Source organism: Equus przewalskii, chromosome 10 (assembly GCF_037783145.1).
Source record: "Equus przewalskii isolate Varuska chromosome 10, EquPr2, whole genome shotgun sequence".
NCBI classification, from domain to species: Eukaryota; Metazoa; Chordata; class Mammalia; order Perissodactyla; family Equidae; genus Equus; species Equus przewalskii.
Genome location: NC_091840.1, coordinates 18,245,242 through 18,257,878, shown reverse-complemented (window position 1 = coordinate 18,257,878; position 12,637 = coordinate 18,245,242). Strand labels below are relative to the sequence as shown.

The 12,637-nt window shown below is 45.0% G+C and overlaps 1 protein-coding gene across 2 annotated transcripts; it reads right to left on the bottom strand.

Moving 5' to 3' along the window:
- Positions 1-393: 393 nt before the first annotated feature.
- Positions 394-7,536, bottom strand: LYZL6 (lysozyme like 6). Of its 2 annotated transcripts, none has more exons than XM_008525852.2 (6): positions 7,348-7,536; positions 4,880-4,988; positions 3,973-4,187; positions 2,899-3,057; positions 1,916-1,994; positions 394-735 (listed from the first exon to the last, which is right to left on the bottom strand). In XM_008525852.2, the coding sequence occupies exons 3-6, from the start codon at positions 4,109-4,111 to the stop codon at positions 666-668; spliced, it is 447 nt and encodes a 148-aa protein (XP_008524074.1). In that variant the 5' UTR covers positions 4,112-4,187; positions 4,880-4,988; positions 7,348-7,536; the 3' UTR covers positions 394-665. The 2 variants fall into 2 exon arrangements, with proteins under 2 accessions (XP_008524074.1, XP_070416389.1); XM_070560288.1 differs by having other exon boundaries at positions 3,973-4,295; positions 7,348-7,522.
- Positions 7,537-12,637: the final 5,101 nt, after the last annotated feature.

Sequence of the window (12,637 nt, the reverse complement as noted above, 5' to 3'; positions counted from 1 at the left end):
TAGCCCATTCTCCCAAGCACCCCAAAAATCAATGGCACCTGGTACCATTTCTCAAAGACCAATACTTTCTCCACCTCAATATACCAGATCCTTAGTCCCACCCATTATCTACTTCTGAGCTTTCTCTTTTACTTCAAAAATAGTTGGCTTTTGAGGAATTACTCAGATCCTGATACTGTTTCAAACCAGTAATTATAGATTTTATTACCCATTGTATTCATTGTATGTATCCATTCATTCATTGTATCTGTTTTTCATGTATATCTCTGCTCCTCCACCTGACCTCCAGAACAATAGTCACGTGTGATCTTTCTTCTTCTAGTACCTAGCACACTCTACTATAATAGGTACTCAAATATACGTGGAATTAATCATGAATAAATTAACACATTCTTCGTACAAGGAATGCTTTAATAATTCCAAAAATACAGAAACTTTGTCATGGTGGTCCTCTTGGTTTGCAAATGTCAGGAACCAGGGTCCTGGACCTGGATGGAAATATGGAGAAAGCCCTAGAAAACCATTTATTCCTGGGGCTCTGGTTAGTTTTATTTGTAAACGGGAAGGGAAGAAAATAACAGGGAGGCAGGAGGAAGAAGAAATGAAGAATTCCCAAGCGAAGAGAGGAGTTCTGGGTTGACTCCACAGCAGTCCTGCACACGGTCTCACCCCAGGTGGCACCCTGTCATCCAGTAGGAGAGCGGCCGGCCCGAACAGTGCAACCTCCATCCTACCCTTTGGAGAGAAAAAAGATTGCTTCTTGCTTCCTACTTAGTAGCTGCTTCTCCACACACGTGACCCAGCTCTTAGTGCATCTTCCACAGCAATGCCCAGAATCCCCTTCATTCCTAGCTCTCTGATCTGTGCTCCTGTGGCCTCTCTGATTCTTCCTTTAAATTTCCCTTATCTGTAGGGTTTCCCCTCTTTCCCCATTCGATATGCTCCCACATTTTCAAATCCTCATCTCCCGCTGCAGGGGGAGAGCACTGTTGTACAGGGCCGAGAGTTGGTTAAAAAAAAAAAAAAAAAAGTCCCAGGTGTAACCATTGACTCTCCCTCCATGTCCCTCCTGTTGCGTTGTGTTTTTAGAGTATGCACAGTACTTAACTCCTTCCACCCTCGCGGTCGCCTGTAGAGGCAGCCATTTATATTATTTGTATATCCCGTTTGAAGCTCAGAAAAGTTAAGTGACCATCCCGACATCCACTATTAGTAAGCTGACAGCTTTGGGGGTGTCTGCCCAGCTGATGAGCAACACAGTTTTTATAGAAAATATTGCTGCCAGTTATAGAGAGTGGGCCCCAGTGGAAGCCATGATTGCATTGCTTAACTGTTCCCACGCCTACAGCTGACTGAGGCAAGCCAGGACACAAAGCTGGGGTCCAAGTGGAACCAATCAGATTCTCTACCCCAGGCACGTGGACTGGTCTGAGCTTAGACAGTCTCTATGGTTGCTTAGGATGTTGGCCCATAAACTTAGGGCAGCGTAGTCTGTCTTGAGGACTGCGGGGCAGAGACAGCGGGTCTGCAGGGGGAGTAGGGAAGCAAATGCACCAAGAGAAGCAGAAACTTGCCAGGGAAAGCTGGCCGACAGTTTCCAGGCCTGCTTCCATTCTCTTCCCGAGGCCCAGCTGCACCCCTTGGGTGGGCTCAGCAGACACCTTGTCCTCTCAGGATAAAGCTCCTGAGCTAGCTCAGGTTGTTCTGTTACTACAACCAAAGGAGTTCTGTTTAATACAAGACAGAAAAAGAACCAGCTCCCAGGTCTTCTAAGTCAGAGGCCCAAGCCCTGCCACTCTCCCATACTGTTCCAGACTGTAGAAAGGCTGTGGTCCTTGCCTACTGTCCCTTTCTCTGTCACCACATCCTGCTTGGGGCTCTGCCCACTAACTTAGCTCCCGAGTGTCCCCCTCACCAGTTCTTCATCCCCCCTGCACTGGACACGATCTTTTTTGCACAGTTGATGGTCGAGAGCAGATTGGGGCTCAGCAACTCTGAAAGGGAGAAGGAGAACAGCTGTGAGAGCACAGAGGAGAGTCCCAGTGGCTGAGACAGACGCTGGCTCTCCCTGCACAGGCACAGGCTGCCCAGGAGCTGACTGCTTCCCCATCAGGCAGGGCCTCTCTCCCAGCGGCCGGTTTAGACATCCCTACAGTGGCTGCTGGAGTGACCGGGGTGCGGGGTGGAGGAGAGGCAGGAGGACTGAGATTTGGGTCCTAGCCAGAACAGATGGTGGTTCGCCCAGATGGTGGTTGACTGACTTGAGGGGTTTCTAGGGAAAGGAAATGCCCAAACAGGCAGCATAGAGACCGGGGTAAAGTCCTGCCTAATGAAGGAGGCCCTTCAGGCGAAGAGCCCAGGGACATTACTCAGAGGTAAGGGGAGCTCCTGGACCTGTGAAGCCTCCTGGATCAGCTCTGAGGTGGGGAGTTTTCTCTAGGCCTTTGATCAGATCATTAGCCAAAGACAGTACTGCTAAGTGGTTACAGCTGAGCCTTCAGGGCCACCAGTCTGGCATTCGGCAGTGGTTCTATGAGCCTCAGTTGGTTCATCTGTAAAGTGGGGAATCATACTAGTTTCTACTGCATAGAAAGTTGGATGAAATGAGCTATGCACATAAAGTGCTTAGTATATAATATGCTCTCAATAAACATTGGCTGCTGCCACTTCTCTACTACCACCAGCTGCGCAGAGCTTTCTGGATCCTGCTCGAGGATACTGCAAAATCTAACCAGATGGTCATTAGGGCCACTAGTCAAACACTCTGCTCAGTAAAGCGATTCCCTGATTCCTTGCCATCCCCCGGGAACATTCCCAGGCTGTGTGTGGGAAGAGAGGTCCTGTGAGTAGAGCCTGGTCATCTCTCTCACCTCTCCCACCCTGGGGCCCAGGCCAGACCTTGACAGTCCACGTCGCAAAGGTTTTCTGAATGACTCTTGTGATCGTTGCACCAGTAGTGGCTGTTGATCTGGAAGATGCCATAGTCAAAGCTGCCATCTGTATTTTCATTTACCTTTGATATGTTGAAGTTGCTTTGCACAAAAGCCAGGCACAGCCCTTAGAAAAGGGAGAAGAGGGTTTTTAGAAGGGGCCAAGCTGAGGGAGAAGGGAGATGGAGGAGAAAGGGAGAAGACGACAGGAACAAGGCCTAAGAGGCTAGATGGGCTAGTGGGCTAGAAACACCCCTTATCTTCTTCTCTCATCCTTTGGTCCATCCACCCACCCATCAGTACAATCACTCATCCGTCCATCTGTCTGTCAATGCTTTCTGCACTTAATGATCACCTACTGTGTGCCAGGAACTGTGCAAAGCCCAGTGAGGGAATTTAGCTGGGTCAAATGAAGTTGCTGCCTTCAAGGGGCCTATAGTACAAGAATGAAGATATGTACCTAAAAAAACCACAGAGCAAGATAAAAGGAGACAGTGTTGTAAGACAGGTGTCCACAAATTCTGGGCCAAAGGGAGATATCCCTACCATGGAGTAGGACGAAGCCTTTATACTGGCTGTTCCCTCTGCCTGGAATGCTCTTCCCCCAGATATTTGGGTGACCAGGTCCTTTACTTCATTCAGTGCTGCTCAATGTCACCCCCTCCTAGAGGCCTCCCTTGACTTCCCCTTCCACAACAGCGTCACTGATCACTCCCCCTGCTGTATTCTTCTGCAGAGAATTTATCACCACCAAGAAAGACTTCATAAATTTGTGTGTGTTTATTGCTTTTCTCTTCCCCCAGCATGTGAACACTATGAGGGAAGGGGCTTTGTTGATGTCTCCATCCTCAGCGCAGAAAACCATCCCTGGTGCACAAGAGGGGCTCAGTTAATAATTGTTGAATGAATATGGAATACTGGGAAGGCTTCTTGCAGAGGGCTGCTTTTTGAACGATGAATGAGAGAGAAAGAAAGATGGCCGCCGAGGGCGCAACCAGGAGAGGAGGAGAAACGGGGGTGGCGGCGGAGGAAGGGCACTCACAGTCACTCAGGGAGTAGCCCTCAAACCCATCCAAGTCCTCCTCGTGCAGCACCTTGGCCAAGTCACAGCGTCTGATGAGGCTGGCCTGACTCACGGCAGCGAGGCAGCTGACCAGGGAGAGGAGCAGCGCCCTCGCCATCCTCGGGGCGCGGGAGGTGCGGTCGCGGCCGTGGGGCTCAGGGTCTCACAGACTTCCTGCTGGGCTTCTCCCGAGCCTGAGGAATCCAGAGAGAGCAGCCGAATGTCCTCGCTCACTCACTGCTCCCCATCTGGCTGCTTCCAGTCTTTTTCCTCTCATTTCTTGTTTTATAAATACTTTGTTACTACAGACAATTGCAGACATTCACAAAAAGGAGCGGGAATACTGTCATGAACCTCCGTGTACCCCTTGCCCAGCTTCACCAGTTAAAAAGCAAGGCCAATCTCCTTTCATCTGTCGGTCTCCACCCCTCTTCCCTTCTTGTAATGGGCACAGCATTTGGGTACAAGGGTGGGGGTGGGGTTGGCGAGGGAGATTGGTGAGCACTGACTTCACTCTTCACTCGGATGTGTGTGTGTGTGTCCTCGCAAGGACAGGGCACGTGCTTTCAGAGGAAGGGCTACGCACTGGACGCTGATCCCCCCAACCCCACACCTCCAGACCCACGACACGTCACCTTCCCGGTGGCATACTCTGCCTGTGCAATTCCTGGTGGGCTCATTATAAGGTCTACCCTAAGAGTGATCTAGTTGTAGAAATAACCTTCACTTCCACACTCTGTGGGTGTGTGTGTAGGGGAAGCAGTGAAGAGCAAGGGCTCTGGATTCGCATTGCCTGCTTTCAAAGGCTGGGTTGCTGTATGACCTAGGACAACATACTTAACCTCTCTGGGCCTTATTTGTAAAATGAAGATAGGCTAATACTTACTTAATAGGGTTGTCTTGATGATTAAAGGAGATAATAAATGCCCAGATCTTGGTTTCACTTTTCCTCCGAATGGGAACCAGAACTCTTGGGAAACTGGGTGATTCCTAGGCTGGAATAGGAAAGGGTATGAGGTAAGTTTGGATTATCTTTTTGTGCCAGAAAGGAAGAAAGTACTCAAAATACGGATTGGGCCCTGTCAAATGAACACGAGACCAGCTCAGAGGGATGCCCACTGGCCAAATCTGGAATAACATTTTTTGGATAACAGCTTTATTGAGATACAATTCACAATTTGTAATTCATATGTTATATAGTTAATTCATTTAAAGTGTACAGTAGTTTTTTAGTTTATCTGCAGATCTGTGCAACTATCACTACAGTTGACTTCAGAACATTTTCATGGAGCACAACAGACCCTGTACCCGTTAGCAGACACTCCCGCTCCGCCTCCCTTGTCTCTGGCAACCACTAATCTACTTTCTATCTCTACAGATTTGCCGATTCTGAACATTTCATATAAAAGGAGTCACACAATATGTGGCTTTTTGTGTCTGGCTTCTTTTACTTAATATAATGTTTTCAAGGGTCGTTCATGTTATGGCATGTATCAGTATTCTGTCCCTTTTTATGGCTGGATAATATTCCATTGTATGGATATACCACAATTTGTTCATGTATTCATCCGTTTGTGGACATTTGGGCTGTTTCCGCTTTTTGGCTATTATGAACAATGCTGCTTTGAACACTCATGTACAAGTTTTTGTGTGGACATGTGTTTTCATTTCTTTGGGTCTATACCAAGGAGTGGAATTGCCGGTAACTTAATGTGTAAACTTTTGAGGAACTGCCAGACTTCCAGACTGGCATCAGCAGCTCATGAAGGTTCCAATTTCTCCTCATCCTCACCAACGCTTGTTAATATCTGTCTTTCCGGTCAAAGCTATCCTAGTGAGTGTGAAGTGTATCACATTGCGGCTTTGATTTGCATTTTCCTGGTGACTAATGATGTTGATCCTCTTTTCATGTGCTCATTGGCCATTTGAATATTTTTGGAAAATGTTTATTCAGATCCTTTGCTATTTTTTAGTTGGGTTATTTGTCTTTTTATTATTGAGTTGTAGAAGTTCTTTCTATTTTCTGGATATTAGAACCTTATCAGATATGTGATTTGCAAACATTTTCTCACATTCTGTGCGTTGCTTTTCACTTTCTTGGTGGTGTTCTTTGAAACAAAAAAGTTTTAAATTTTGATGAAGACTGATTTGTCTGTTTTTCCTTTGTTGCTTATAGTTTTGGTGCTGTATCTGAGAAACCATTGCATAATTTTCCAAGGTAATCTGGGACAATTTCATCATCAAAATAAATAATGATAGTAACAGATTATAATCCATTGAATGAGATAGGAATCCATAAGTTCATAATAGCAATAAACAGATAAATAGAAACATAATGGGCGTGAAGGGGTGAGCTCTTCCTGACAACGAAATGATGACTGACAAATGTGGAGGTAGTCACGGAGCTGGAAAATCACCACATCATAACCATCATAGATTGGTTTGAGCAAGAATCGTCAATGGATGCTAAATCTGAAGTGGTGAGAAGCTTGACGAAGAACTGGATATGTACATGGTCTTAAAGTATCTCTCCACAGATTGCATATTGGTTGCATGGGAAAAACAGTAACTACACTGTGGAGAAACCAGACAGTATTTTGACCTTGCAATCCAAATTTAAGGCCACCAATGAGGGACAGAGAGACATTACGTGATGTGACCCCCTCCAGATGTGATACCCCAAGAAGGACCCGTATCACTTATGTAGTGTTCTTGTCAGGGATGCATAACCTGTATCTAATCCCAAGGAAACATCAGAGACAGCCAAATGGAAGGAAAATCTATCAAGTAACTGGTCTATATTCTTCAGAATGGTCAATGCCATGAAAACAAAGGATGGGGCTATTTCTGTCACTAGGGGTGTGTGTGTGTGTGTGTGTGTGTGTGTATGTATGTTTCCCCTTAAACTAGATATGTGTTCCTGAGGGCAAGGCCCTGGGTTCCTCCATCCACCAGCTTCCTGAGCCAGGCAGCTTCTGTTTGAACAAGATGGCTGCCCTGATGGCCTTGCTTTCTCATGGATCTTTTGTTCTCTCTCCTAAGACTCCTCCACGCCAGCCTGAGCTTGCAACCATTCTTTTGCAGCTCTCTCGTACCCTAGAGTTGCCAGATTTAGCAAATTAAATTACAGGATGCCCAGGTACATTGGGATTTCAGACAAACAAATTTTTAGTGTAAGTCTGTCTCATGCAACCCTCCTCTGCCCTGACTCAGCAGGTCCCTTCAGAGACAGGTGTCACCGAACCTCGGGAAGTGGGGAGCTCCATCTCTGCCCGTGAAGTCCCCTCTTGGGGTTTCCTTGGAGAAGACAGTGGTTCTGGCAGGTGCATTCCCCTCTCCCTTTCTGAAGCTTACCTCTCTCCCGTCCCTCTCTGAACCCAGGTCCCAGCCGGCCCAGGGATCTCTGTGAGAATCTGTAGAACAAAGCTGTTTAGATAGGAGCCACCTCTTCCTCATGAACTATAGCCTAGCCCCACCCAACTCACAGCTCCCCATGTTCTAAAGAAGGTGGGGGTGCCTGGCCACCCCTGCCTTCTGGAACCCCAGTTCTGTGATGTCATCACTCTCCTGGAAATACTCTAGTCTTTACCATGTAAGTTGGCTCAGTCTTGAGGCCTATCCAAGCTTCAGGCAGAAATGGTAGATGGGCCTGGAAGGACTGGTGACAACTGTGATGAAGGCCACTGGGTGGGACAGGGTAGAGAGCAGTGGTTGTTCTGTCTGCCCACCTCCCTTCCCTTCTGGGAACAGTGCCACCTTTGGGGAAACTCTTTTCCCCATGGGGTTCAGAGGGAGCCGCCCGTCACAAGGCCCTGCCCTCCAGGTGACAGGGTGTGCCTAAGTCCCAAGCAGTATATTTTGAATTGAAACTAAGTGGAGCAGCTCAGCTTCTCACGGGGAGCCTTCGGGGGAGAGGCCAACAGTTTGGAATCCTGTGCATACAGCCCATCTGAGAGGATAAGCCCCTTGAAGAGGGAGCAGAGTCCAGACAGGATTCCAGTCCCAGAGTCCACTCTTTCTGAGGCCTAAGCACACTCTTGCCCTTACTGCAATCCTGTGATTCAATAAATGTTTCTTCTTGCATAGACAAGTTCGAGTTGGGTTTCTGTCACTTGCAACCACAAGAGACCTGCCTAGGAGAGTCAGCCCGGGGTTAACCATCTGTGGAACGGTGACCTGACAACGTGTCTCCTCCCCTATGAAGGCCACGTATCTTAGTATCCTTAGTCACCAGAAGTCTGAGAGACATTCCACCAACTGTAGCAAAGAGGAGACAAGAGAAAGGTTTGTTACTGGTGGTAGCTCTGGCGTGGCAGGGTCCGAGAGAAAGTAGGAAGAGCTTTCTAAGCGGGTGGCGCTGCCCCAGACCCTCCCCCTCCAGACTTCTCTTCCCAGCAGGGCAGCAGCACCCTGCATCTCGGGATGGAAGCCAGCAGGAGCTCGGGTGCAGGTGGAACCCTGGGAGGAAGGCATTCTTGGGGTACTACTTAATGAGGTACTGTTTGTGGCTAAAAATCCACAGCTGCCTCAGCTGCCTCAGATAAACTCGTCTGTACTGTTAGAGTCCTGGGCGGAAGGAGAGGCGTCCATAGCCCAGGACCACACGCTGGGAATTTGGCCCAGGGAGGGTCTCTCTGCAGCTTACAATCTTAGAGGGGATGATGTCAGCACTCAAAGGGGGACCAGAGGGACCCTCTATTCCCCCACCCCCCCAACTGTGATAGACATGAGCCCTGGTTGGATTCTCACTCATTCAAGGAACTGGAAAACCCAACCTGGGGCCTGTGAATAAATTCTGGGTGTCACAGCTGGGGGCGAGGAGGCCAGTGGAGGCCACTGATCATCTGCCTAAATATTTACAAGTTAGAAACCAAACTAACAAGCTGCTAAATAAAATATGTTCTGTCCTCATATTCTGACAAATATTCCTTTAAAGGGATAAAATTTTGAAGTGTGTATGAAGCTATGGTTTGTATCTGACTGAAAGAAAAATGTCAAAGATGACTGAATTCAATTTTTTTGCGCACGTCTGGGTGCTCTGTTAATGAGCTGATAATGCTGGGATGAATAATAAATATATACATAATTCATAAATGATTATAACTATTTCCATGAAATTCATTTTTCTTTCTTTCAGTAAAATCACTAATTATGTTATTGTCAAGATTTAAAAATATATTTAAGGATTAAAAACAGTTATATGCAAGGTACAAAAATTTAAATATATTTTCATCAAAAATATAAATTTATATAAAAAAATTCTTTTTTTTAAGATTGGCACCTGAGCTAACAACTGTTGCCAATCTTTTTTTTCTTTTTCTGCTTTATCTCCCCAAAGCCCCCCTGTACATAGTTGTATATCTTAGTTGCAGGTCCTTCTAGTTGTGGAATCTGGGACGCCGCCTCAACGTGGCCTGAGGAGCGGTGCCATGTCTACGCCCAGGGTCCGAACCCTAGGCCGCCACAGCGGAGCGCGAGAACTTAACCACTTGGCCACAGAGCCAGCCCCTATGTAAAAATTTTTAAATGCATTTTTCCAATATGTTTTCCAAACTTAACTTTTTAACATATTGAAATGTATCTAACAATTCAAAAGGCAAAATAAAAATTAGAATTAATGAATATCAAATTTTTATATCAAAATTATTGACATAAATCCAAACATTTTATTCTACTCTTTGAAAACTTAGTTAAATTTTAAGTAACTTTAATTTTAAAATTTAACTTAAATTGTATTTAAATTATAAATTTAATTTAAATTTTAAGTAACTTTTTAAATAAAAATGTTAAAATTCATAATTCTAGCAGTCAATGCCCATCTCATTGCCAAAGTAAAGAATCAATAGCATGTTATGTCTAAAATCTAGACACATATACAAATGTAAGAGTAACGCGTAATGTGATTCACGTAATATTGCAAAAATTCCCTCAGCTTCCATTTACCACTGAGGCAAATACTGGACTAATTTACATGTACCCCTGGAACCATGAATAAAAACATAAAAACAGGAAGAAATTGTACACTCAGAACCACTAGAAAGTGATATTTCATTGTGCTCAAGTCCATTGCATGCAGACTGAGAGGAAAGATCTGACAAGTTAGTTCATTTGTCTTTTACCAAATACTTTTCTGCTCGAAGCCTCTTTGTACTCCGAAATAATATCTAGTGGCGGCCCCATTAAGCTTCCATTAAACGTTTCCACGCAGTAGGACTCAGGGTAGGGTAGGAAGGAGCATCTCGCCAGGGCCTGAAGACTATTAGTCAAGAGAGTGGGTGTGTAGGGTTAGGTCCTGCTGTGCCAGTGCTGAGCGCCGGATCCTGAGTACCAGAGCACACTGTGGTCCTTAAATAAATTAATAAACTTATTTAAAAATAAATACTTTGTGTGCAGGGTACTCTAAAGCACTGGGTCCAGTTCGGGGCTCCTCCCGTCAGTTCTAAGGGCAATGCTGGGAAAGTATGCCTCTAGAAATAAATTGCCATAGAAAATAGAGGAAAGCTTAAGGAAAGGTCCACTTTGAGTTTTCCATAAAATATGAGAAAACTCCAAAATGATACAGCCTGCTGAAATACAGAAAACAAGGAACCAAAATCCGGTGACAGAAATGAAATCTGCATTGAAGGCAGAAACAGCAGAATCCAAACTGCAGAAAGGTCGATCAAGGCTGCAGCCACCATCTTGAGAAGTTCTCTGAATGCAGAGCAGAAAGACGTGTGGAAAACAAAGAGACAAAAAAGGACAGATACGGACAACGAAGATTGGAGACTTAAATGGAACAAATACACCAGAGCTGAAAAAGGTGTTTGCAGATCTGACAGATATCCTACGTTCCAGGAAAAATATATGAAAAGACAGTCACCACTTAGACATGTTCAAACTATATCTTAATAAGACTCGATTTTTGGCTTTATTTTCAGGCATGCACTTTACCCCACAGAATATATACCTTCTCAAACACCTCAGGAATAGTTACACGAATTGATTGTAAACTAGGCTAGAAATGATACCTCAAGTTCTTCCAAAAGGAGGAATTATATAGGCTTCATACTCTGGCTACAATTAACTCCCCTCTCCCAATTTCTTATAACTTTAAAAGAAAAACACGCTCACACTTTTTTTTCCCCTGACTAATTGTTGGGTTAAAGGCAAACTAAAGTCTGTAATAACAGGTTTCTAAAATGATGAAAATGACATTAACATATCAAGTTTCTGAAATTTATCCCAAAATGTACTTAGAAGTAAATTCATAGTCTTAACTGCTTTCATTCAAATAAAAGAAACAAATGAACGGAGCGTTCACTTCATAGAAGAAGTAGAAGGAAATCATTTCCAAGGAAAACAGGAAGAAGCAAAGGATAAGAAGGAAAGTATGACATATGTAATTGAATTCAGGGAAAAACGAGTTGATGTTAAAAATGGAGTCAAGAAGCAAAGTCTAGAGAACCTGCAGTTGCATGTCCCATCACACTTGCCGGGGACTTTGATCCTTCTCTGTAGCACTCCTGTTGGGTCAACCACATTCTTCAAAGTTTCTGGAGTGAGTTCCTTGCAAGAACAGGCCACTCAGAAGCCAAAGGTCACCACCAACCAACAGACTCCTTTAAGAATAACACTGTGGGCAGATTATCCAAGAAGGTAAATGTAACTGAAGTTTATATTAGTGGTAGAAGGTTCTAAAGCCTTGTTGCCTCAAAAGCATCGCCAAATACTTTCGTCCATAAAATTACATCCTGCCTGAGAGAGGCCCCCAGCAGGACTGAGGAGCGCCCGTGCAGGCTGCTGGCCCCTTTGAGCACAGGGCTGCAAAGACGTCTTACATTTCCACTCAGGAAAGTGCCGATGGAAAGCCCTGGATTGGCTGTGAAATCCAAGATAAGTGAAATACAAACATGCCTTTGAAAAATCAAATATGAACCTTAGTGAAGGAGTGTGGGTGCTTAACAGATTGGAGAAATCCCTTGGTGGTTCACTCCAAACACACCATTCACATTGTTTAAAAAGAAACACGTCCCCCTGATGGTCAGCAGTGTGAAAAACGAGTCTTTCCACTGAGCTAAAATCTGCCTGTGTCCACCTTCTCCACTCAGTCCCAGGCCCCACACGCTGGGCCACACAGCATTGTGCCCTCCTGCATGGAGTGACCAACCACTGGGCTTTGGAGCCAAACAAACCTGGGTTCAGGTAACCGTGCGTATAGGTGAAGCGTCTGACTCTGTGAGTATGCATTCCAGTGTGATCACGCCTGAGTATCTACATGGAACTGACCTATTATTTATTACTTTCCCTCAGTTTTTCTTGCATATTATAATTAGGGCATTATATTGATGTAAATTACTATCATATGAATGGATAAACAAATTGTGGTACATTCATATAATGGAATACTACTCAGCAATAAAAAGGAATGAACCATTGGTATGCACAGCAACATGGATGAAGCTCAGATTAATTACGCTGACTGAAAGAAGCCAGACAAAAAAAAAAGAGTACATACTGTATGATTCTATTTACAGAAAACTCTAGCAAATGTAAACTAATCTATAATGACAGAAAGCAAATTAGCAGTTGCTTAAGGCTGGGGGAGTAGGAGGGGGCAGAGGGAGGGATTACAAAGGGTCCAAAGGAAACTTTTAGGGCTGTT

Coding starts and splice junctions, on each gene's coding strand:
- LYZL6 (XM_008525852.2), bottom strand. CDS start 4,111: ATGGCGAGGGCGCTGCTCCTCTCCCTGGTCAGCTGCCTCGCTGCCGTG. Junction 3,058..3,972: donor GGGCTACTCCCTGAGTGACT/GTGAGTGCCCTT, acceptor CCCTTTTCTAAG/GGCTGTGCCTGGCTTTTGTG. Junction 1,995..2,898: donor TTGCGACGTGGACTGTCAAG/GTCTGGCCTGGG, acceptor TCTCCCTTTCAG/AGTTGCTGAGCCCCAATCTG.